Source organism: Excalfactoria chinensis, chromosome 5 (genome assembly GCF_039878825.1).
Source record: "Excalfactoria chinensis isolate bCotChi1 chromosome 5, bCotChi1.hap2, whole genome shotgun sequence".
Taxonomy (NCBI): Eukaryota; Metazoa; Chordata; class Aves; order Galliformes; family Phasianidae; genus Excalfactoria; species Excalfactoria chinensis.
The window spans coordinates 12,857,698-12,879,449 of record NC_092829.1 but is presented as its reverse complement, the minus strand read 5'-3'; the positions used below and the strand labels follow the sequence as shown (position 1 = coordinate 12,879,449).

Below are 21,752 nucleotides of genomic sequence, written 5' to 3'. Positions count from 1 at the left end.
TTCTTCATTTGCAGTATTTCCTACCAGTTTGATTAGAAACCTCAACTCCAGTATTTCATTACAAAGAGCTGAAAATCTTCCCCTTTGAAGATGAGGAAATTATTGCTAACCTTCAGGAAATGTTTTCCTTAATCACTGCAGAAAGTGCAACATCTGTCAGTCTTCCACATGCATTTTAACTTGCTGTGACTGTCATTTGTAGGGACTTAAACTTACCTTGCAGTAGGTGCACACGGCAGTACGCAAGATTGCATTCAGCATCAGGTATGGGTCTTGACAGCCATTCTCCAGCACCTGTCCTGGGCTGGTAGAGCTTTTGCACTGCCCTCTGTACAGGTAGTTTCTATACAAAATTGCTGCCTGGGATGAAGTTCTATCCACAGAAGACAACAGCTGCTGGTTTTGATGTGAATGTTCTGAAAGCACATTTCAATCAAATTTTTTTGCACTGTAGTGGTTGCTGACGTTTATAAAAACACTGCAATGAAATTCAAGATTTGGAAACTTGTCTTGAATGTGATTTATTGCTGCTTGAAATCTAGCACTTGATCTTAAATAGAAAAGCAATCTGAAGAATGAAACAGCTTACGGCAAAACAAACACAGGTTCAGCCATGTGGAAGTTCCCCTGCAGACTGGTCGTAGTCTGTCAAACACTCCCAGTTCATTGTCTTACACTAAGTGGGCTCTTCAATTTTCCAGCAGTAAAGAATCTGAAGGAGTCTTCTCCTTTAGTTCTCCTCAAACTCTTACTTTACCCTTGTTATAAATAGCGAAACAGGTTTTTTTTGTTTTTCTTTTTTCATTTTTGCTGAGAACACAGAAGATACAAGCAGGAAGGCACACACAGGCCACCTCCCCAAAAGCACTGTACAGATATGTGGTTCTAAAGGCACAGCTTCTGCTCTTGAGGCCAAATGTCAGCACACACTGCCCAGCAGAGACATCCCCAGGCTGGCTGCAGCTACAAATCCACAGCAACACAGTGATAGAACTGCATTCCTCTGGAGTCCCTCTCACTGGAGACCCCAGCCTGAGACTCAAGGAGGGAAGGACATGAACACCCACAGCTTTCCTCCTCAGCTCAGGAGCCTTTGTTTGGGCAGACAAACTGGGTTTATTATCCTTTACCTATCCAGTATTAATTCTGCTGCAGAAATGAGTTTTGTGCAAGCAACAGGTATGAAGAACTGACACTCAGCAACACCAGCAGGACTCTTTGAATATCTGCTCCTAAATTGCGTAGGAAAACAAAGAAACCATTTTCCGTGTTTTCAAAATTAATCCCATAAATCTGCTTTTCCCTTCTTCCATTCGCATGGCTTAAATTCAAGTTTAAATTCAAGCACATGCCCTTTGGTTAGCTGCTCTGTTGATCAAGTAATTTGGACAAAAGAGCACTTATCAGCAAGTCTCAGGGTGGCAGAAATAAAAATACTGCTCATCTTTATCCATCATCCTTCCCGGCCTTTCCTGAATCTTCCCAAACCTCTGTTTAAACCTGTTCTTAGGGCTTCATGTTTAATAAGAAGCAGCATCAGAAAAAAAACAAACCAAAACAAAAAAATCAGACTGAGGTCAACAAAATAAAGATGGCTGTGATGAAAATCACATCTGAAAACCTCCTCTCTCAGCGTCAGTGTGGATCTTCACATTAAATGATACGAGAGGCTCCAGGCAAAAAAGTAGAGGCATTAATGGTTAATGCAGTGGGACACGCTCCTTCGTAATTGCCTCCTGTTATTTCTGCACTGTCCCTGGGATATTTCAAAGAGACAGTGCCCAGTTTATATTCTCACATCAGTGAATCTTTTCAAACTTGGAGGTCATTTTTTCTTTTAATGAATTGTCAAAATACATCGTGTAAGCAAAGAATTTAAGCACAGGGGCATCAACACTGGTCTACGAAGAAAAAAGTTGCTACATGGTACTAAATTGCTGCTCTTAGGAAACAGTAAAAATACAAAAGAGTGCCCTGAGATGGTAATTCTGAGTGAATGAATGAAACTCAGCCATGAAGTGGGAGAAGTCGCTTCAGTGAACTTGGTATAATTGCTCCACCCCCATTTATATCTGCTGAATTTGGCCTGCTGATTATTCAAGGAAAGAGAGCACTCAGAGTCAGAAGTGACATGGAAAAGAACAAAAATAGTATATGTCACTACAAGAAAGTACTAAATAGCTCTAATAAGCAATGAGAAAATGGAATTCAAGAGCGTGACTGAAGGTCTCATGCTTAAAATAAATACCTTTAGTGCTCTTGAAGATACTTCTGGCACCAAGTACACAGAGACACGCCATAAAAGCTGTAAAACATTTCATTTTATGGAGTAATTACAGGAAACATTTTAGATCTGTTAAACATTACTGAAGAGATAAATGGTACCAGGAACTGCATTTCCTAATAACTGGGATGTGTATAAGTAACCTGTTTATACAACTGAGCACTACTTTTTCCATCCTCCTGTACTGCTGTTTTGATGATCTATTAGCCTTCTGCCCACAGCACCAAGTGTTTGTACAAACATCTGTCACACAGCCACACTTATCTGCCATTGCCATGTCCATGTGCTATTTGGCGTTCCATCAGCACTGATGGATCCAGATCTGAGAATTACTGTTCACACCAAAAGATAAAGTTAGCCATCAGCTTGCAAATGCTCCTATGGCACACTGTGCTTTCTTCAATTTTTCCTTTCATTGTCCACCATCCACTTCAGCCCACCATTCCCTCACCCTTTTATGTCCCCTGACCTGCCATATGCAAACAAACTGCAGTTATTAGAATACATAGCATGGTACTGTCAAAATGCCTCCTGCTCACAACTCCTCTTGCTTACAAGTAAGCACAAATCCTCCAAGACTGTGTCCTATGAACAGTAAAAAGCATTTTGAACCTAAGTTAACAGAAGAGGAAGAAAGTGTTGCGAGATTAATGGAGTTGATGGAAACACCTGCAAGTTTTCAATACCAAAGAACTACCAAATGTTGAAATTAAAGCTCTCTTATTGATACAGCTGAGACCTGCTAACTATTGGTGCACATTTTACCTTAGCGCCCATGAGTGACACTGGACCCAGTCCCCATTCTGTTGAGTGCTGTCATGAAGGACACAGGGCAGTCCACATCCTTAAAAACAAAGTTGTTTTTTTCTCTCCTGAAGCCTGATACTCCTGGCCTGTAAGATTCAAATTCAGCGCTCAAGCTCCTAGTAAAGAATGAAATCAACAGCAAGGCAAACAATTAGATATGTAACTGAGTTAAGGAACAGAATTACACTGCATTTAACTATCTCAGAAATTCTAATTACAAGCAACTAAGAAGCTTAAACTGTTTCCTTTCCTGTAGGACAATAGATATTTCATTGCTGACCCCCAGTAAATTCTGTGTTCGTCTAATCACTCTGATCTAGAATAGCTCTGAAACGAGAGCTGCCACAAACAAAAAAAGCACCTTTATACAGTTCATGTAATCAATCATAATATCAGGTGGTTTGAAACACTTTTTTGCTAGAGATATGAATCAACTAAGTGAAACCTACAATGTGACAGAAAGCACAGCAACAATAGCAGGGTAGCAAAGTCCTAGGCTGCAGCAAGTGAGTTGCTCAAATGCAACAGCCATAGGCATAGAATTAAAAGAAAGAAGCTGCTTACCAGAAGGCCTCAGGAACACAAGGATCTCCAGCAATATATCCTTGCCTAAATGAAGTCTGGGAAGGGTTCAGTCCTGGCTTCACCCCTTTCAGTCACTCATCTGCACTGCATGCACTGAGCTCCCCCCAGGTTGGTCCTGCCTTCCCAGCAGGTGTTCAATCACTAGTTCAGGCTGTGCTCAGCATTTCTGCTACAGTGGGAAAAAAACCATCACTTAATAGTACAACCCCCCCCCCCAAAAAAAAACAAACAAACAAACAAAAAAACAAACATCACTATGAAGAAAGTAAATAATTAACACTTCAGCTGGGCTCATCGTCAATCAGCAAATGCAGTTCAAGGACTCCAGCTCATGTTGCTCCTGGTTGGTGGTACACTGTTGGCTTCCCATAAATTCTCAGCTAGCTGATGTGCCATAGACTGCGGAGTCTTAGTCTCTGCTCCTGGGACAAACTCTGAGATGGTAGGAGACTGCCGTGCAATCATAAAGAGAAATAGATCTTCTCTGGCATTCTCCTTGAGTTGCATTTCCATCTTGTACCATTCTGTGTGATCTCCTTAGAGCTCATTCAAGCAAAACGAAGCCTTACACTCTGACAAGGTGGATACAAGCTTTACAGATGCAAACTTAAACTACAGCAGCTTTAGATTCTGTAGCGGATTTTACATAATTGCTTTCTTACAAGTGTCAGATGAGACCCAAAAATCTTGGGGAGCACTGGCTGTGAATGAGGAGTTTTCATAGCTTCATCTCTTTTGATGTATGAAAGAAAGCATTGAGAACAAGTGAAAAAAGGAAATTCCTCAGTTTTCATACCTTCTTGTGATGAGCAATGACTAATCTCAAGCTCTTCCCTGTTTCTCCTCAGCAAAGCATTTGTTAAAATAGCCTTGATCACTTTCATGAGCGTTATTTATTAAAGTGGAATAAGACTCTTGTCCACCTTGCTTGCAAACAACAAAATCCCTCTCTCCTATAAATTGCATGAAGAAAAAAACTGAGAGCTTCATAGCAATAGAACTGGAATTCACATGAAGTCTTGCTTTAAAAAGAAAAAAGTGGGGAGGGAATGGGGGACGGGCAAAATGAGGACCTGCATTGAGTAGGACTCAATTTTCTTCTTAAATGTAGTTACTATTTCACCAAATAGCCATCCAGGCTTCTTGGATTTTTACTGTTTTAGTTTTTAAGCTATAAAAGGGTTTCAAAATGCAGTAGGAACATTGCACTGCTACCACGATTTGAGTACTCAGCCTTTCTAGAGTCCTTTCAGAAAGCTGTAACTAAGCACTCAAACAGGGCATCATACCAGGAGCCTGAAGGAGTTATTAATTACACAGCTGTGTAGCCAGGTAGGTTAAAAAGCATTGGCATTGTTTGCGATATTTTAGGGCTAATTTTTGCTGTATTATTTTTATTCATAGGTAGAGAAAACCAACTCAAGGAACAAATTAGTGTATTTATTTAGGTACTGTTACAAATTTGTCTTTTGTTGTGGTTTTTATTTTTTTTTTTTTATTTTTTATTTTTTAACCATTAAAGATATTTGCCAGGACCACCTATTTGCATTCAGGCCTTTCAGTATTTTAATAAGTGAAAATATACACATTTAGTGCCATATAAATCATGGCCTAAAAATAATCACACAGATTGAGAGGACAAGAACGTTAAGCAAAATAATTCAAGTCAAAAGTGTAAATTCCTTCAACAGTGGTCTCTAGCTCATGAGATTACACCCTTTACTCTTGCAAACTATAGACAATGAATACCACAAAACTACTATAAATGCAAAAATGTAAAAAATATACACAAACATTTACACAAACAGCTGTGTTTCTTTCTGAGCTAATTCACTATTAAATCGGAATAAAGGCATGATATGTACTCATGTATTTAATACATACTGTTTAACTTTTTTTTTCATTGTAAACAAGATTCAACACATACAGCAACTTAAAACAGTTGTCAGAAACTTAAAACATAAGGTCCAGAGACTGAGAGAGCTCTGCACAGTGCGGATCCAAACATGACTTCAACACTTACATCTTTTCTGGGAATGCTTGTACTACTGTGAACTGTGGGGTATTTGAATGTATTTAACCATTCTAAATGAGTTCTTGGATTTCATTGCTTTACAAATGCTTATGTTCCAATATTTAAAGTAAAATCAGTACCACATTTGCAACGACACAGATAATATTCAGTAAAAGTGTCTCCTTCATTAAGGGGTTTTTGGTTTATTAAAAAACCTTTCTTGCCAACTCAAATAACAGTAAATGGAACTGAGTAAGGTATGACCACAATTAACCACTTAGTGAAAAAACAGGCACACCCATTAAGCATATACAAATTCATTGGTGAGTGACCTAATGCTTATCACTACAGAAGCAAGCATAGAGTATATTGCTAAAAAGCTGATATTTAGGAGCTGTCAATTGATACCTGTAAGTAAACAGAAGCTTCCTTTGCATTTGTTGCTCACAGACACTGTTAAGATTCCTGTGTAGCATAGCTGTCTTTCAGGTAGTTCCTAGGCACCCACAGGTTCCTAGGCAGGATACTTAAGAAAATCCCAGTAGATTCTGAGCCTGAACATCTGGCTAAGTAACAGTAGTAGCAGTATTAGTTCAATGTTACAGAATTTGTGTGTTAGAGAAAATGGTCAATGCCTCCTCACACGCTGAAACAATGAGAAGTACTCATTAGTATCTGTACAAGTTGATTTCAGCAGAAAACATGAGTACATTTTCGTAGATTCATGCTAACAAAACTACAGCAGCGTGCACAGGTTACTCCAAAAGCAATGTCTCCTATTTGTTTCCACAGGAACGACAACATAAAAAAAAAAGAGCACAATAATACTACTTGATGGAGCAAGTTCTCAGCAATGAAATGCTAACTTTCAGTGTAGTCACTAACATTGGCTGTGTATTTTTGCCATTGATGAACAGAAGCCTGCATGCTGCACTTGTCCAAATCTGCACTTAGCAGAAGTGACCCACTGTTTCACAGCTGCTGTGATGGCATCACTTCCCATGAGTCCATGTTTCACCACTGGATAGAAGTCAGAAAGTATCAAATCAGGACCATACAGTGGGTGTGGTAGGACAGTCCAGCCAGGATTGGCTATGTGCTCCGACGTGGTTTGGCATTATTGTGTTGCAAGACAAAGGTGCCTTTTTCTCTGCCCTGACTCAGGAAGTCTGAGCCTTCAGCTTTGTCAGCATTGTGGTGTAGCAGTCAGAGCTGATGGTTTGTCTGGGCTCCAGGAAATCCAGAAGGATCACCGCTTTCCTGTCCCTTCTATTACTTCACCCACTGTGGGCTGTATCTTGCACTTTTTCTTGATGGGGATTTCAATGTCACCTCTCCCTGGTCTGCCATTTTGACTTTATCTTGTAGTAGTGATACCACACCTCATCACCACTGATGACACAACCCTGGAAACCATCACCTGTAGCCTCATACTGGCTCAGTGAGTCCTGACAAACGCAGATATGGTATTCTTTCTGCTCCTGAATGAGCATTCATGGAACTCACCTGACATAAACTTTGAGATATTCCAACATTGCCACCACTGTTTCCAATGAACAGAAGCTGATGTTCAGATCCATACACTCCTCCCTGGATATACTTCAACAGCTTGTGTGATGAGACACTCTTCTGTACATGGCAGTCATGACCACTGTTTGTCTTTCACAGTTCTTTTGCCTCTGCTGAAATGCACCACCCATCTCCTCACTGTGCGAACATCTACTGTTGGTCTCCATTAAAGTTTGCCAAGTGACATTGAATGTCAATAGGTGCAATTTTTTTTTTCCACATTCAATGACACATTTTTCCTTCACCCACACTTCCATGTCAGATACCATTTTGTATCTGACTGTCCCCCTGCCGCCATCTGTCACATAGTCACAAAATGTAATGGGATACTGGCAGGAAGGTTCAACCTCTATTGCCACACAACCACCATCTGCTCCTGACGTCATGAGTCAACATTACAAAACAGGAGGCATTACTTTCAGAGCACCCCTTGCATATTACAGCCTTAATTTCCAGGAAATCCATTCAGTCTAACTGTATTTGGTGAAGTAAATGCTTCCACATTCTTAAGTATTGAGCAGAACCTCTGATAGGCAAAATGTATCTTTTGATTTAAATCTGCACCAAAACACCATGTACAGTCTGAGGAGTGTTTGGGTTTTTAAAATATCCAGTGCTACATGATGTCACTGAAATCAGAAACAATACAGAATATACATTCAAAAATTAAGAAAGTGATCACAAAAATAAAATTAAGGGAAAAAAAAATCTTAAAGTTTCCCTAAAAAGGCTCAATAAAGTACAAGAAATAAATGCAAGGGTTTAAATAGTGAAACGTTTGAAGTTTAATAATTTGTACAATCTGTATTGTCAATAGACTCTATAAAATGTTTTACCTTGAGAGTATGGCCTCGTATAAAAATACGTTCAAACTGCATTGCTGTACAATCAGATAATGACAGAATGGAAGCTGAACACTGAAATGCAAGTGCTTCTTTTAAGCAATGTTAAAAAGGAAGAAAACATGCAGACTTCTACTGTTACAGTGTACTTCCATTAACTGGATGAACTAGACCAGAAGGAAAGATGTAGTATATTAACTGTAATTGAAAATGATTAATTGCTACTTACTTGCACTGATTCATTACCATTTCTTCAGAAGGCAGACAGGAGATGTGAAATAGCAAGCATGGAACTCATTGCTGTGCAAAATGTTCGGCTTTGAGCTCTTACTGAAGCATTTAGTAACAATACTGAAGAAAAATATGAACTGCAGCAAATATTTTTACATCAGAAAGAATTTCATATATGAAGGTATTTGTCCTCTCAGAAGAATTTCCTTCTGTTTACAACATGTTGCTTAAATGAAATTATCGGGTCTTCAAAACATACTACAACTACGAAGATTCCAGTGAATGAAAGCCAACTTCGTAACAGCACCTTCCACCCACATAAGAACTTGTTTGCAAATGGATCTGTTTTATTCAAAATAATAAAAGCAGTCTGCAATAGTCATTCCAGCAGAGGGGACCTCTCTCACAAACATTTGCCCTCCAGACAAATTCTTTGGTGTCCAGGAACAGCTAGTTAATGCTTATTCATCTTAATATACTGTTTTCCTTCATGAGCTACTTTTGTCCTGCAATGCAGTATAGCAGCAAAGTTTCTGCTAATGGTAGATTATTAAAAAAAAAAAAAAAAAAAAGAGGAGATTACCTCCTGATCACCGTTAAGAGATTCAAGTCAAATGAAAAGCACCTTTCAGCAGAGATTTGTCCATGGCGCATCTGTAGGACAACAGGACTAGCAAAAACTAATGTTCCAATTGGTCACTCAAATGATTATGCTGCTGAAATTCAAAATAAGTAGTTTTCTATTCAAAGTAGTCCTTACTTTTTATCCTCCAGGCTTTGCAAGTACAAGGAATAAAGGTTTATTCCTGCACAGCTACTGTCTAGCCTTTTGATTTCCCAGAAATGGCGCACTATCAGCGGCTTCATAAAGTTCTGCAGAGACCCTGTTCCCCTATTAAACTGTAAAGAGTGTCAGAATCAACTCTGACTTTTAAAGGTTTTTGTTTTTCAAATCCTCAACTATTCCCAATTCAAACTAAATGGCTCCAAACTCTCGCTGCCAAATAACTGATGATGCACGATTTACATTAAAAAAAAAATCTTGTTAAGAGCAGCAACTCCGCAACCATAAATGAAAGCACAGAATTTAATCTGGTGGAGAATTTTAACCATGATGCTATAAAATAATTTGGATTTATGTAAGATTCCTCATTCTTACAAAGAACTTTTCACTACAATATGTAAGTGCTGTTTTTTTGAAGAACGGTTATTTTTAGCTTTGTAATTAGTGTAACAGAAGAGTCTTTTTACATGTAACAAGCCATTTAAACAAATTTAAGACACTTTTTGTAGAATCATCATCAAATGATGCTTTTTATCAATTACTTGTTTAAGCTTTTAACCACATAAAGGATAATGCACATTACATTTTATTCACGCTATAAAAAAGCACAATATACAGGCCATATCCTTTAAAGTGCAACACAACAGAACATTTCTGCAACATTCAGTTTCTTCAAAGACCCACAAAAGTAGGTATTTAATATTGAGAAACAAATCCTGTTCACAGGTGTATCAGTAATGAATCTAAATTCTGAATGGTTATCAAGATTGCTCCTTAAGTGCCACACTAAAAGCAATGCCTATGACCGCTAAATGATATTATCATATCTGCTTCCATGTTACATTGCCTCCGTATCTCAAGTCCAAAATGAAAGCTGTTATCTTTTAGTCAGTGAAGAGCATCTGCAGAGCCTTTTATTGAAGACAGTTTCTTGACTAAGCACAAAAACCATCACTGAAGTATACTTATTTTCATCATATAGGCTGCTGCTTCAGATGTTTAATCTACCAAGAAAAATATGGTAAACAGAATAGAGCAAGCACGTCTCTTGAGTTGGCAGCACATGCTTTGTTATGTTTGGCACTATCTACCAAATGTATTGGTAACACACAGCATAAGCAAGTACCAATTTGCTTTCCACTTCATAAATATTTTTGGTTGGATGTTTTGCTAATAATAGGCAAAAACCTTGCTTGTTCCTGAGATGAGCAAAACAAATTCAGCTTCATCTAAGGCTGCCAGTGGGCAAATCTTCTGCATTTCTAGCCTTGCTAGCTGGCTGCTGAGCCTGATTTATAAATTCAGTCTTCCCCAAGGCGCCATTTCTGAGACTCTTCTTGACGCACATCTGGCCTGATCTGGTTTCTCATTCCACCTAGAACATTTGAGGTCGCCTCTGTTGCAACAATGAAAGGTTTCACCACAGTTGGTGGAATTTGGCGGAGGACTCCTCCTACAGCTCCTGTTACTCCTCTGTTTTCATGCTCACGAGCAGCAGTCTCATAGATGGTTTGGGCTGTGTCCGTAATTCCCTTTGAAAAATTAACAGAAATTAGTCACATCAAAAACAACAAAACCAATTCTCCTAATTTAAAGGGCAACTTAAACTGCTCAGCTGTTTTTGTTTTTTTGTTGTTGTTGTTGTTGTTTAGTCTATTGTAACTGGGACACAACTACATTTAGACAAATCTGATTTAACCCTTCTAATGAGGCTTAAAATAACACTACCACGAGCTTACAGACGAAAAAAACATAAGTAATTTCTGGTGGCAGTTCCTGTGAGTAAAGGAAGAAGTTCCGGGCTACTCTTTGCTATTCAGACATGACAGAATTCCCTGAATTCTCCCCAGCTGAGACTTAATTTCCTAAGCACGATTTCAAGCACAACCAGAATTATAATACAAAAAGCTCAACAACAACAAAAACCAACAATGAAACATCAGCATTCTAACTTTTAATATGTTGTCATGGTAAAGAGACAGAGTTTTTGCTCATCTGCACACAGCATTACGCTAACAACCTCAAAATTAATGGTAACTGTTGTTTAAGAAAGAAAAATAGCCTTATATGCCTCTAAACAATAGTATAATCTCAGAACTGAAGACTTACTCATGCTTCTTTGTCTAACATCTTAATTTGTTTTTATTTATTCCACGCAAGATTTTTCTTGGCTTGAAACTACTGATGAAGACAGCTGCATTCAAAAAGTAGTTCAAAATATAGCTTAATCTAGCATCTCACATTTTATTTGCTTTGTCTTTACTGATACTTCTTCAATATTGTTAAGGACAACCACATCTGCACTCACCTCTTTTACAACACTGTATGCTTTGGCAACACCTTCCCGCAGATCTACCGGCTGATGAGCCAAACGATGGCGAGGGAATCGTTTGATCTTTTTTGTTTCAATAAAATTTGGCCCTGGTGATACCATATCATACGCTGTTTCTGCAGCCACCTGATGATCAGGAACAGAACAAAGAAGTAGTCTTATTTCAGCATCTGGCCCCATATTTGAACTACTTGTAGGGAAACATAATTGAAACAAAACTATTTTAATATTACAAATAATAGTCATTTACATCAGATTAAAGTTCTGTACTACAATAATTTCTAGAATGGGTGTAGATGCAACTGTATATCAAGTTCAAAAATGAAACAACTAATATTGAAGGTTGGTTAGCTCCCTCCATACTCCCCCAACTGTTGTTGCTTCAAAAGCATCTTCTAACCTGTAGAAAACATTCAAGATGAAACTAAAACATGAACAATGACATGTTTTTTTACATGCACACAACCAGACACATATTTCCATTCATGAAAAATACCAGTTTTTGGCTAAGAGCATGCACATGTGGGCACATGTACAATCCTTGCAAAATTAGGCGGTAAAAATATATTATCATGTGGTATTTAACATTAAGGATCATGAATTTGTTACCACTTCAAACCACGAGTAGAGCTATTGCCTACAACTTTTTCTTTCTCTTCAACGAATAAGTACAGAAAATGTTTTCAAAAACTTTTCAGGATCTGTTACTGGAGAAAATATGTGCAAGACTTTTCTTAGTATCAGAAATGTTTTTAGTGCTGCTGTTTTACTGGTTAGTCTCTCCAACGTAACACATACAAGGTATTAAGTCTGGATGCTGGGCAATATTTTGGACAATTTTCTAGATATTGCATTTGATGAAACCATTCAAAGTGCCGTAACCCTTGCCTAATCTCATCTCTGCATCCTTATTTGTACAGCACTTATTTTTTCTTCGGCATTCTCCCAAGCTTAAACACAGCATTTAAAATATTAGCCTAACATAAAGCACTTACTAGCAACACCTCTCACTTATGTCTAACTTTAGATGCAACACACTATACCTGTATTGTCTGAACCATTCTGTTTGTTAGCTCCAGGGCTGCCATTGCAGTTGAAGTACCAAAAGATGCCGCTCCTCTCTGAAAGCCTCTTACAATACGGCCATCCTTTCGGTACTGCTCAATTGGTAACCACACCAAGTCCTTCAGACCTTGAACTGAAATGAAGCAGAACACTAGACTTAGTAAGTTCTCAGTATACCTCGAGAGGAAGTAGAAACAAGAACTACCACTGTATTGTTTTGTTGTTGTTATTTCAGGAAAACAAAACAATGAATAATTTGAAAACAAAAACAAGCAGTGCCATTGTGAGCCTGAATAGAAATTAAAATTAGCTTACCTAACTGCACCAGTGAATGCATAGGTCCTACTCCTCCCAAAATTCCCGGAAGCTGGTTTTTCTTTATATCATTAAGCCATTCACTGATGGCATAGGAAAACAATTTATCGACACCTAATAAACTGAAATAAATAAAATAATTATTCTTTTTTTAAAAAAAACAAAGAATTCCTGATAAATGTATTATTCATTGAAGCAAGCAAAAATGTCATACAAACAAGGGGGAAGCCAATTTCAAGTGTCATCTTTTGTTACCTTTGGCTAACTTTGCTTCATAAAAGCAAAGTTCAAAACTGTATACTACATCCAGTTCAACAGGAAGCAGTACACAAATAAAATTGAAGAGCATAGTAGCACCAAGAATAGCACATATATTAAGTAGTTTCCTGAAAATTGATGTTCTTCTTTAACTGTCCATTTATGAATATTTCTCAATTATAGTTTCTCTATAACTCAAAAAGCAACTGACCAGAAATTGTTTCAAAATTAAAATACTCAATATAAATACTCACTGTAAATACTGAATTTGAGAAATGTATCTTATCAGAGAATTTGCTTTTTGCTTGCTATATTCAGTTATTCACTGTAAACAGAACCAATTTGGAATACTTACGCTAGCTAAAATTTAATGAACTTACCCATGTCTGTAACAAAGTCTCTTCAGCTTTAATTCTGAGCAGTTTAACTGTGCAAGCCCAATAAGAATCCCAGCTAGTGTCCCCTGTAAGTGAAACATTTTGTTAACATAAAAATGCACTCATCTGCACTACCTGTACGTGAGAGAGAATTTCAATATCTTAACTCTTTCTGAAGGCATTTCTGCCTAAATTGATTATTCCACCAAAACCCAAATGCCACACAGCGCTATGAATTACATGTCCAGTTGATTTGCAAGTTATACAAAAACTTGCAAAAAGTTAAAATCTGACTTAGTCAGATACTCTAAGGAAAATATGAAGAGGGCCCCTTCACAAATACTGAGGTAAAACAAATAATGGAAACATAGCTGTGGTATTACTATGTTTCAGGTATCATAAAGCTGCTATTTCAAGTTACAACTTCTCTGACAGTACTGATGGTTCAAAAAGCAATTCTGGTATCATTTTTTCAGGGCCACCACAGTTGTGTAGAAGACTGTGTAAGCCAGTCACTGAGCTTACAAATGACTTTCAAGTCTCACTCGGCACTAATTATACCTGGATGAGCTACTTCTCAGTTTTAATATTAAGAGTAAAATAAGATCAAGTTTAAGCTTTACTGAAACTGCAAGAAAAAAAGAGCTCTATGATTCTCAGGATTGCATCAATGAACAACAAAAAGTATATACAGTCTTATGAGAGAAAAACAGAACTTTTGTTTTACAGAATCAGCATTATACACAAACCTGATCCATAGATACATGTTTGCCATGGTAATCGAGCCGTATAGGAACTTCTGATGTAAAACGAAACTCTCTAAGATATACAGAGGAAATTTCAGAGTTAGGAACATCAATAAGAAACAAGATTATCTTTTCAAAAAGAAACCCACGGTTTCCCATTCTCCCAGTATAGGATGCAAACCACAAATCCTTTAGACACCATGCTAGAGCTTAAGTATTGTGGAATAAGTGTACAGACTGCAAATTCAGCTTTTCTTGGTTTATTACTATCTTAACAAAGTTAATATTCACAGTAATTTTAACAATACTGTAGAAGTGCTACTAAGTCTAAACATGAACACCTTCCCTCAATTTTCACAGCATGAATATTGCAGACAAAGAAATTAACAGCAAATGATGGAACTTAATTAAAAAATCTTTTGGTGATATATGTGACAAAAGCAGAACCACAGCCATTTTCTCATGATTTGGCTCTGCCCTGCTTACCAAAACAAACATCTTTACCTACAGTTTGAACACATAATGGAGAAAAAGCTTTTGCACAACAAGCTGCAATTTTTGTAATCAATTCTCAGTCAGGAACGCATTCAGAGTTTTTCTTGTGGTATTTCAATCTCATCCCTCTCCTATGATTTATGTACTTGAAGGAAGGTACTCTCATCTCTATTTATATTAGACCTAATTTACATTGTCAGGGTACAAAGACTGCTCTTTTTATATATATCTCCAAAATATACTACTGTTTTTTTACATGGCACAGCTTTAACTCATTTTCTTGTCCTGTGCACAGTAGTTTGCTAAAATTCATAATAAATGTATTAGTTACTTTCCAATTATGGAAGCAAATACATTTGATTTCTCTTATCGGTGAATAAACCATCATCACCACTGCACTTAAGATACCTAAGTTTATCATCATACTTCCTTAAAATAATCAGTAAAATAGCCGCGGGTCTCTGGAAATTTTTTAACTAAAGCTTACCTAAAAAATACTGGCTGATCACTGTACGATGTCACTTCTTCTGAGAAACGATGATCATCCCCATTAATGACATCCATAGAATCAATGCTGCCATTCTCACTTGTTTGCTTGTGTGATGAGAAAGAAATGACTGGACTCGGGTCCTTAAGGCTACTGGCATACCTGGGCAAACTACACGTAACTTCAGCGCCAGGAGACTTTTTAACTAAAATGAAGAAATGTTATACATAGTGAATAGACTCTTATTTTTCCACAGGGATTACAAAAATGGCTGTATTTATACAAATACCTTAACCTTTTTAACTATTAATATGATGTAATTACATTAATTAATAATTACTACTAATTACATTACATCAGTACTTACAAACATTACTAGCAGGATAATATAGATTAGATTCTCTTAGATAATAACTTAGCTATCATTAGAAATCATTATAGGAAGTTTAAGTTGAGGTTTATGCTTCAGCAAAAATAATCCATCCAATCTGAATAAAACCAGCATGGTACTTCATTACTTAGGCATTTCAGCACAATGTCTCAACTGAAACAAGTAAATCATAGCTGCTAATAAACTCGCAGATATAGTTAATAGAGAAAATGCGCATTTCAATATATAAGGCTTTTTTTGCATTGGATGTTTAGTTGAAATGTTGATTTGACTGTACATATACATTTTGTACTGCTTAGTTATAAAATTGACCTCTGTTTCTTCCTTAGGTGTTACACAACCCCAAATCGTTAGAGAGACATATTAATTTATACAAGAAGTATGAAATAACATTTTTGTTTTATCTGATGGTAACTTTCAATTGTTATATATACATTACTCAATTTTTTCAGATGTTCTTATTAAACATGCTCTAATTTTAATGAAGCATTTTATACAGCAGGGCTTCCAAATGTTCAAAATCCTTGTTGGTGTTTACAAAACATTAAACCAAAAATACCCAAAGTTTGGTTTTTTTTTTCTAAAAAGTCAAGTACTAATGTTGATTTCAGGTCAATAACATAACTTATTTTATACATGAGACTTGTATGTATATTTATAGATATGTATATTTAAATAGAAATTACATAGAAATATATATTTGTAGATGTTAAAAGAGAAAGAAAATATTTATGTTAGATATTTTCAAGTTTACCTTCAGGATCTGGAGTAACTAAAAGCTCTACTTCTGCAGAGAGGCTAGTGAAAAAGTCCTTCAGGAAAAACAAGGCATCCTAGTGTCAACAAAAAAAATACAATCAGTTTTAAAAACAATAACGAAAAAGCTCTCAGTTCTCTTAAAAGAACATCAACAACCACAACCCTATAATCACAGAACTTTTTCCTCTCTGTAAACGTGAAACAAACCTCTCTCTATGTGAAGCCTGTTCCAGAAACCAAATGTTTTAATGGCTATAAACTTTACTGATTTCCATTAAAAGCATAAGTAAATTTACTTTATATTCATTTCTACTAATGAAGCCAATATCAGACCCATCATTCTGGATCAGCTCAGCTCTCATCACTGTTTCAATAAAAGGCATTAATACCTCTACTGTTGCTTTATGTCTTGTTAATGTCTTAATGGTATTACATTGTTTGCTTTTTTGAAAGATGCATCACACTTATCTCTTGTTCATCTTATAATAAGTGACATCTGGGCTTCCTTTTCTTTTGTCTTTTTGGCAGGGGGGGGTTCATTAGTTTGGTTTTGACTGATTGCATACAACTCTCTACTTCCAGAAAAGCTATCTTTTTATTTTATAGAAGTCATAAAAGTGAATTTGGTTATATTATGAAAGATAAGCATTAAAGCTATTAAGAGAAAACATATTTCTTCACTGGATGGGAAAAAACACATTTTTCTACACAAAATTACTACAAACCACAGAGTTGATGGTTGGACTAGACTATCTTACAGGTTTTTCCAACCTTAATGTTGCTGTGACACAGTCTTAGATTTTTTTCTAAGAGTAAAAGGAAAATCGGCTCTCTAACTTGAACTGAGCAAAGGTAGCTAGGGATTTTGTCTGTGCCCTTGGTGAAACATCTCTTCATAGATGTTCTATTAAGCAAGAAATTTCACAAAAAGTAATACCTACACTTGAAATGTGAATGCATAGAGATACGTATCTTCCCTACTGGTACAGAAAAAAATATATGTTTCTGTAGTATATGAAAAACATTTTGTGCAAAGGTTTGCCAATAAATATAGAATAATTTCTCCCGGTTCTGTTCCTCATGCCGCTACTGCTGATAATGAGACCTAAAGGATCTCATAATAATAATGATAATGAGACCAGTGTATCAGCAGTCACCATGTGTCGAGTGCCCTTGACTAAAATGCTGTGAAGAAGCTTCTGGTTTAATGATTAACATTCTTCCAGTAAAACCAACACTATTACCTCATCAATAAACAAAGTAAGATTGCATAAGCATTATGCTTTTTAGACACTGCCACTTCAAAACATGTAAAAATCATCAGAAACTGCAGAAGATAAACTGGTAGTCTGGAGAAAACAGCCAGCTGTCACTGGCTAGTCACTGTAGTAGCTGTGGCACAAGACAAGTTGCAACTTGGACATAAAAAGAAACTGAAACCCAGATGTGAATGACTACCATTAAAAGTTACCAAATGTGAGGTAGCAACTCCATAAAACCAGGCATAAGGGTCACAAGTAAAATAAAATAAAATAAAATTTTATATATCAATGTATCAATCAATCAATATTTTTGGATTAGCACAACTAACCTGGTCAATATTGAGACGAAGTGGCATTAATGAAACACGTAAACAACATTCCTGTGGGGATCTGCCAGACTCTGGTCGGACATGTAATGCTTTAACTGTTAACTGAGGAATAAACAAGGTAAATAAAAATTATTAGCTTTCACAATTACTAAATCTCAAAACACTGAGTAGGACAAATGTTTACAGTTAAAGCTCTATATTAATTTGATTTAATGTGCCACTCATAAACCTAGTGTTGAGCAATTACTTCAATTTCAATTTTTAACAATGTTAATAGTAAGAAAAATTGAAAAATATTTATAAATTATAATACCAGTAAGACTAGAATATGTCAAAACTACAACTCTGTATGTGTAGTGAAGTCTAAGAATACGCAAAGATGTAGATGCTTGTTCAGAACAAAAACCTGAAAGCTACTAATGTAGTCCTGCATATGTACCTTCTAAAGAAAAATGGAAAATTTATCTGACACACTAATATTTACAATGACTTTTTAGGGAGGTGTCAAGAAAAATAACAGTAATCATTTAAATGGCTTCCATTGCTCTGTGACCTCACTCACGTTCCTCCTTCTGAAAGATTAATAACTCTATATAACTTCCACAAAGACAGTTCAGCCTCTATAATTATAAATGAATTAAAACATTCCATAACAGTACCATGTTTGAATGTGCTTTTCTGGGCATCTCCTTACTACAGTATAGATAGAGAAATTTGTTCATCTGCGATGTAGCTAAGCGGTCTCTGATCTCTAAGTCTTGAACAATAAAAATCTGCCGTGACACGGGTTGTTCCAACAGACCAGATTCGCCTTCTGCACCACTTTGGGGGTACACTTCATGCTGGAATTTCACCTTTTAACACATGAATAAAAACAACAAAATCGGTTTCAGCGATAAACAAGTTTGAAAAATAATATCAATAAAAACAAATAAACAGACAAAAAAAAAAACAAAAACCACACAAAATCCTTAAGAAATCCTAAAAATTCAGTCTACTATTTTAAATCTTTGTACACCTAATATAATTCTCTCCATTCACACTTGTGTACACATTTGTATGTTAGGATGCAAATTCAAGCCAGGTCAAATAGTAAGCAGTATAAAATGAACAAGTTTCGCTTTTCATTTTAGTATGGATTTCATCCTGTTGCTTTATCTCCTCCTTCTTTCAGTGTATAGAAGTGTAGACCATGCAAACTAGCAATTCTACACTTCAGAACATTTCTTCCCTTTCAAACGGACTTCTCAAGTACCTTCTTCCAAGTCTGTTTCCTTTTCAATCACCCACTATCCACATCATTCCTGACAAATTACAATGACTTACCTTTCCTAAATTCTAAGCAGTTCTGAATTTCTTTTTCTTTACCTCCCGATGTGATTCTCAATCAAAAACGTGTGGTTACCTACAAATCATGACTTGTCTCTGCAATGGGGTAGGCCACAAGGTAGCAAGCTTGGCAGCGCTCTACTGTCCACATACAGAGATTTTAAGAAATACTGAATTAAGTACCCTGTACTGAAGACACACGTAATAATTCTTGAGATGAAATGGAAAACATAAGTCAGTCATAAATACTACTAAGAAACTTCTTGGGTTTGATAGTAGTTTCTTCATTTTCAGTTCTTATGCAGCCTCATACAAACAATAAAAAAAAACAAACAAAACAGAACCTTGCATCTGAGTACTAATATCGAATATCTACTCCTAAAACACCTGCAAACTAAGGGACATAATTCCAGATCCATGGAATATTAAACTCTTCCTGTTTTCCTCTTTTCTATCACAATGCAATGTTCTGCCTAGAACAGGATAACTTCAGCATCAAGTATTTCTGGCAGATGTGGCAACATAATGAACTTTATGTTGTAAAAGCACCCACAGGTTTTAAATGGCATTCAGATTTATGTAGTACCTTCCACCTTCATAGAAGTGCTTGAGAAAATGGTAGCTAAAAGTTTCTGCTATTTATTGATTTAACATGAGATGTGATTAACTCTTTGTCAGTGCTCTTCACAGCATCTCAATCAAGCATCTAGTTCCTAAGTACAGGTTTAAAAACTGCAGCAATATAATTATTCCTGAAGGGTGATAAACAGTGTTACAGGAAACACAATGATGACACTATTATATAACTCAATGTTATTTAAAACCCCATTATCAAGAGATGTCCCAATGAATCTACATCTCAACTATTTCACTAAATATTTAATTTAATAATAGGCGTACAAATTCAGAGGAAAACCGAGGACAAAAAAATAGATCAGCTGTACAACATAGCAGAAACAAATTTTAACCATATTATATTAAGCATCTTCCATCTTTAGAAACATATTCAGTCATCAAATAAGTAATACTCTGCCAGAAACACAAATACATTTCTTGCTAACCAATTCTAAATCTACCACTTTCAGTGTAATTGCTTGGATGTAGACAGATGATACTGGAAGAAAGCCTACTGAACTCAAATGGAAAGCTGCTATTAAACCACTATAGCATGTAATGATATTTTCACAGCCATGGCTGAAGACTTTTGTCATTCACCTTGCTTAGTTGTATTTCCATGAGGAAATCTGGGTTTCTTCCTCTTCCCCCACATGCTGTACTCCTTCCATGTCTTGTCGGTGTATGAGAAGGAGAACTATGGGGACTTCTGTGGGGAAAAAAAAGAACACTTTTCTTGGCTAACTTAAAGCCATCTCACTGTGAACAGAGACAGGAACTTGAGTTAATGCTAACCAAAAAACTCCACTCTATTACTAAATAACACACACAGACATGGAATGCTAGGTGTATGTTTCCCAGCAAATTAACTTTCACAAGTTTTGTCCATGATAACATGAATTCATCTCTAGCTTACAAGACTTCCTTCAAACTAGGCCCCAGCTAACACAGCAATATATATACCCCTCTTATACCCCTTAAGGTCCACCTACTTAAGAAATTTTATTTTTCTCCTAACACTTAAAAGCAAAACTATTACTTCACTTTCAAAAGAAATTAATAAATAAAATGCCACAACAAAAATCCAGATTGTTCAGCCTGAGATATTGGAAACATACACTGAGATGGACTGAGTAAGCACGTTTGTTGTGCGGAAGGAGCAAAGGAGAAAGAGAGGCCGACTGAAGGTTAATCTTACAATGCAATCACCAATCACAAAGGGAAATGAAGTATTTTAAAATATACTAACGTTCAGAACTATGTCAAATACTTACACGAAACTTTTAGCTGGAGATGTTGGTGGTGCAGACCCAAAATCCCTTCCACCATAAAGATGCCAAATAAGAGAGATTTCCTTCACAACGTAGCGTACCAGAGGAATAGGAAAATGAAGGGGAGCTTTGCTTGCATCTGTTTTTTTCACAGGTTGACTGAAATGATTTTCCTTTATCAAAATTGCATCATCAACCAGTTTTTTTATTACTGGTTCTTCTTCTTTCTCCTAAAAATGTACATAAAAATAAACAGCATTAAGAAGAATGAAAGAGACTGTTCTATACTGTTCTCTGAGGGTTATACAGCATAGGTTTGGTTTAAGGATGATATATATAAAATAACAAAAACCAAAAAGCACATAAGAGGGTAAGGACACCACTTACTCCACATGTACATGATGAACATAAGTCTACTATGTAAGCACTACTGGAAACAGACGAGCTCAAGGATAACTGAGTTAATACTACTGATCAGGAATCCAAAACTAGTTCTGTTCATTCAGCAGAATACAACCAGAGACTACATGAAGAACGTGAACACAAACTGTTTTCAGACAATTTGAGTTTAGTTTCCCAAAGTAATGCACTGCACTAATGCAGTG

The 21,752-nt window shown here is 36.4% G+C and overlaps 1 protein-coding gene across 2 annotated transcripts in view; it reads right to left on the bottom strand.

The window, feature by feature from the left end:
* Positions 1-5,187: 5,187 nt before the first annotated feature.
* ATG2B (autophagy related 2B) overlaps positions 5,188-21,752 on the bottom strand; it is a 46,309-nt gene continuing 29,744 nt past the window's right edge. The window contains exons 31-42 of one of the 2 annotated variants that reach the window (XM_072337319.1): positions 21,151-21,377; positions 20,477-20,585; positions 18,592-18,786; positions 17,933-18,034; positions 16,337-16,415; positions 15,192-15,396; positions 14,213-14,282; positions 13,467-13,549; positions 12,829-12,950; positions 12,492-12,646; positions 11,425-11,574; positions 5,188-10,648 (exon numbers count right to left, since the gene is read on the bottom strand). In XM_072337319.1, coding sequence (XP_072193420.1) covers positions 10,418-10,648; positions 11,425-11,574; positions 12,492-12,646; positions 12,829-12,950; positions 13,467-13,549; positions 14,213-14,282; positions 15,192-15,396; positions 16,337-16,415; positions 17,933-18,034; positions 18,592-18,786; positions 20,477-20,585; positions 21,151-21,377 — 1,728 coding nt within the window. In that variant the 3' untranslated portion in view covers positions 5,188-10,417. The remainder of the gene's footprint in view (positions 10,649-11,424; positions 11,575-12,491; positions 12,647-12,828; positions 12,951-13,466; positions 13,550-14,212; positions 14,283-15,191; positions 15,397-16,336; positions 16,416-17,932; positions 18,035-18,591; positions 18,787-20,476; positions 20,586-21,150; positions 21,378-21,752) is intronic. The other variant, XM_072337318.1, reaches the window with a different exon arrangement.